This window comes from Oncorhynchus clarkii, chromosome 6 (assembly GCF_045791955.1).
Source record: "Oncorhynchus clarkii lewisi isolate Uvic-CL-2024 chromosome 6, UVic_Ocla_1.0, whole genome shotgun sequence".
In the NCBI taxonomy this organism is placed as follows: domain Eukaryota; kingdom Metazoa; phylum Chordata; class Actinopteri; order Salmoniformes; family Salmonidae; genus Oncorhynchus; species Oncorhynchus clarkii.
Genome location: NC_092152.1, coordinates 6,254,917 through 6,259,916, shown reverse-complemented (window position 1 = coordinate 6,259,916; position 5,000 = coordinate 6,254,917). Strand labels below are relative to the sequence as shown.

General features: G+C 39.4%; 1 protein-coding gene across 1 annotated transcript in view; it reads left to right on the top strand.

The window, feature by feature from the left end:
* LOC139411884 (extracellular matrix organizing protein FRAS1-like) overlaps positions 1–5,000 on the top strand; it is a 295,297-nt gene that overhangs the window by 216,112 nt on the left and 74,185 nt on the right. The window contains exons 41-43 of the mRNA XM_071158633.1: positions 1,798–1,960; positions 2,568–2,703; positions 3,854–4,050. Of these exons, the coding sequence (XP_071014734.1) occupies positions 1,798–1,960; positions 2,568–2,703; positions 3,854–4,050 (496 nt within the window). The remainder of the gene's footprint in view (positions 1–1,797; positions 1,961–2,567; positions 2,704–3,853; positions 4,051–5,000) is intronic.

Here is a 5,000-nt window from a genome sequence, read left to right as displayed (position 1 = left end):
CTGGGGAGCCATTTGACTAGATGTTCAGGAGTCTTATTGCTTTGGGGTAGAAGATGTTTAGAAAACTCTTGGACCTAGACTTGGTCATGATGTAGACATAATTCAGACTATAACATATGATAAGATTATTTGGTAACAGTGCCAATGCGACCGTTTTTATCTCTTTATCAAATCCTTTCTGGGTAACGATGAAGTACCTTACTGTGGTTGTTGTCAATTAAAGGTAGACTCAGCTCACATCCAAATCTAGTGTCGTGGCCGTACTCCTCACAGTGGTTTCCTAAAGTAGGGCTTCTTGAAGGTAGACTCAGCGATATGACGTAGATGCAGAAAGTTAACAGCATACTGGTTACAACTAAGAGTGTTGAGCAGCGTGACGCTCAACTTCTCCGTTGTTTTGATCCCGTGGCTGCCACACTGCAACAGCGTGAAGTGAACCCATGCACATGAGCAGATACTGTGTGAGAGCGAAGTCCTGCATCTCGCTCCTCTCAATATCTCCGGTGCTGCTCGTGGCTTGTGGCGACGTCATTTACAGTTGAGTCTACCTTTTAAAATGGTCAAAAAGAAACAACATTTGCTTCTTAAAAAAAAAAAAAAAAAATTCTCAAGCTAGAATTTGTCTAGGACGGTCTAAATGACCTGTTATTGGCAGAGAGGTTTGGAACTCTCTTTCTTATTGGTCTATTAACTAATTTACCGCATGGTGATGTCACCAGGCTGGCCAAAAACTCCATCCCATCAAAACAGGCTGAAATTTCAGGCAGTTTTTTCAAAACAGCTTCAATAATCTTATATTATCAAAATATTCCCAATTTCACAGTATTTGTCCAACCTCATAGTGTGGAAATATATATAAAACACAGGAAAAGTCATGTTTTTGATTGCGCTGAGCCTTTAAATCCAACAGGTTTAAGGCATTATTACCTGTTAAAAGAGCTTTATAATGTATGAACCCATTATAATGTTTTATAATCATTTTACATTACATGACCTCTTTCTACGTTGCAATTTTTCAACTGATAACAATAATGTACCGATAATGCAATAACAATGCACCGATAATGCAATACCAATGCATTGATAATGCACCGATAATGCACAGGTACTGCAATAATGATGCACTGATAATGCCCTGTCAATGCACCATTAATACACTGATAATGCAACAATAATGAACTACTAATACACTGTCAATGCACTAATGGCAATACACTGATAATGCACCGCTAATGCACCCGATAGCATACTGATAAAGCAACAATAATGCACTAATCATACACTGTTAATGCACAGATAAGGCACTGATAATGCATTGCTGATGTACTGCCGAGGCACCAACAATGTATTGTTAATGCACCGATAATGCACTGCTAAAACACTGATAATGCACCGTTAATACACTGCTAATGCACTAATAATGCACTGCTGATGCACTGCTAAAACACTGATAATGCACCGTTAATGCACTGCTAATGTAATACTAATGCACTGCTAACGCACCAATAATGCACTGCTAATGCACCGCTGAAGTACCAATAATGCACGGATAATGTGCCGATAATGCACCGATAATGCACGGCTGAAGTTCCAATAATGACTGATAATGCACTGCTAATGGACTTCTGAAGTACCAATAATGCACTGATAATGCACTGCTAATGGACTAATAACCCAGAAGATGATACTATGCATCAGCTTAGACGTTTTTTAAAAACAAATTGTTATTGTTTTTTGTTTGTTTTCCGTGAAGGCTATGTTTTCGGATTAACTTTGCGGAAACTTCCTTCCTGTTAGGTACATCACTTCCTTTGAGACAGGAAACCAACCAGTGACAGACATCTTCCATTTCATTGTTTACGACGGTGAAAACAATCGCCTTGACAACCAGATGTGCACCATCACCATCACCTCTAAGGGGACACAGCCTCCAGTGGTCGCTGTCCGCAGTGGCGTCAAGGTACAGACATCTCCCAGGGTTCAGCTTGCTTAGAGACAGTTGCTATGGAGCAGAGATCGATGGTCGGCAGCAGACGAAGCAGCACTAGGCAATACATCTGATGCAACGCTCAGTCAACCAGTGTCTAACGCTGTGTGTGTTTGTGCTTGTGCGTGCCTGTGTGCTTGTCTGCCTGTCTACCTGCCTGTCTGCCTGCCTGCCTGTCTGCCTGCTTGTCTGCCTGCCTGTCTGCCTGTCTGTCTGTCTGTCTGTCTGTCTGTCTGCCTGCCTGCTTGTCTGCCTGTCTACTTGCCTGTCTGTCTGCCTGCCTGCCTGCCTACCTGCCTGCCTGCCTGCCTGCCTGCCTGCCTGCCTGCCTGCCTGCTTGTCTGTGTCTGTCTGTCTGTCTGTCTGTCTGTCTGTCTGTCTGTCTGTCTGTCTGCCTGTCTGTCTGTCTGTCTGACTAGGATCAGCGTTACCTTATAAAATCCTAGCTGTAAACATTAGATTGGAAATGACTAAACTGAGTTCGGACCAGTAGCTATTTAGGGGCGACTTCATGCTATCCCTCGAAGCGATCTCACCCAATGTGAAATGTTATGCAAGTGTCTATGTTGTGTATTTCTAGGTCCAGGGAGGAGGACGAGTCCAGCTGTCAACCAATCACATCGATGTATCAGATCTGGACACACCCAACAAGGATCTGCTGGTTTGGATGATCAGCACGCCCAAATATGGCTTCATTGAGAACACAATAGGAAGAGGTGTGTGTGTGTGTGGGGTGGGGGGAGGGGGGGGTCACGTCACTACAGTCCCTGGTTCCAATCAATCAATCAAATGTATTTATAAAGCCGTTCTTACATCAACTGATGTCACAAAGTGCTGTACAGAAACCCAGCCTAAAACCCCAAACAGCAAGCAATGCAGGTGTAGAAGCACGGTGGCTAGAGAAAAACTCCCTAGAAAGGCCAGAACCTAGGAAGAAACCTAGAGAGGAACCAGGCTATGAGGGGGGGTCCAGTCCTCTTCTGGCTGTGCCGGGTGGAGATTATAACAGAACATAATACATAATATATATATATATATAGTAATACACTATATATACACTACATATACAGTAATACACTATATATACACACTGCATATACAATAATACACTATATACACACACTACATATACAGTAATACACTTTATATATACACTACATATACAGTAATACACTACATATACAATAATACACTTTATATATACACTACATATACAATAATACACTACATATACAGTAATACACTATATACACACACTACATATACAGTAATACACTTTATATATACACTACATATGCAATAATACACTACATATACAATAATACACTACATATGCAATAATACACTACATATACAATAATACACTACATATACAATAATACACTACATATACAATAATACACTACATATACAGTAATACACTATATATACAATAATACACTACATATACAATAATACACTACATATACAATAATACACTATATATATATACAGTACATATACAGTAATACACTATATATATACAGTACATATACAGTAATACACTACATATACAGTAATACACTATATATATACAGTACATATACAGCAATAGACTGCATATACTGTCTACATATACTGTACACTCTTATGTCTGAATGGAAGCAAGTCCCCGCAGCAATGTTCCAACATCTGGTGGAAAAATCCTTCCCAGAAGATTGGAAGCTGTTATAGCAGCAAAGGGGGGACCAAATCCATATTAATCCGATGATTTTAGAATGAGATGTTCAACGATCAGGTGTCCACATACTTTTGGTCATGTCGTGTATCTCAGTTGTAGTGTGTGAGATGTCACTTCTCATTCTGGTCTCGTCCTCTGTCTCCCAGTGGGCTTGATGGGCGGTTCAAATACCCTCATCATCAGTCCAGAGGTTCCCTTCTCCGTGGACGACCTGACCACGGACCACATCTTCTACGTTCAGAACGTCCAGAACACGGACCACCACTGTCAGGACACCTTCTCCTTCTACATCAGTGATGGGTCCAGTCAGACAGAGGCCTTCAATGTCCAAATAGACATACAGGTAAATAATACACTACTGATACTACCACTGCTATGACAACAACCAATACTACTACTATTACTGATACTACTATTGATACTATTACTACTACTACCGCTACTGAAACTACTACTACTACTACTACTGATACTACTACTACTACTACTACTACTACTACTACTACTACTACTACTACTACTACTGATACTACTACTATTATTACTACTGATACTACCACTGCTATGACAACAACCAATACTACTACTATTACTGATACTACTGCTGATACTACTACTATTACTACTACTACTACTACTACTAATACTAATATTACTACTATTACTACTACTACTACTACTACTACTACTACTACTACTGATACTACTACTACTACTACTACTACTGATACTACCACTGCTATGACGACAACAACCAATACTACTACTATTACTGATACTACGACTGATACTACTACTATTACTACTACTACTACTACTACTACTACTACTACTACTACTATTACTACTACTACTACTACTACTACTACTGATACTACTACTACTACTGATACTACCACTGCTATGACGACAACAACCAATACTACTACTATTACTGATACTACGACTGATACTACTACTATTACTACTACTACTATTACTACTACTACCACTACTACTACTACTACTATTACTACTACTACTAATACTAATATTACTGCTGCTGCTACTGCTACTACTATTATTACTAATGATACTACTACTATTACTTCTACCACTACTACTACTACTACTACTACTACTACTACTAATATTACTGCTGCTGATACTGCTACTACTATTATTACTACTGATAATATTACTACTACTACCACCACTACTGAAACTACTACTACTACTACTACTACTACTACTACTACTTCTACTGATACTACTACTACTACTGCTACTGATACTACTACTACTGATACTACT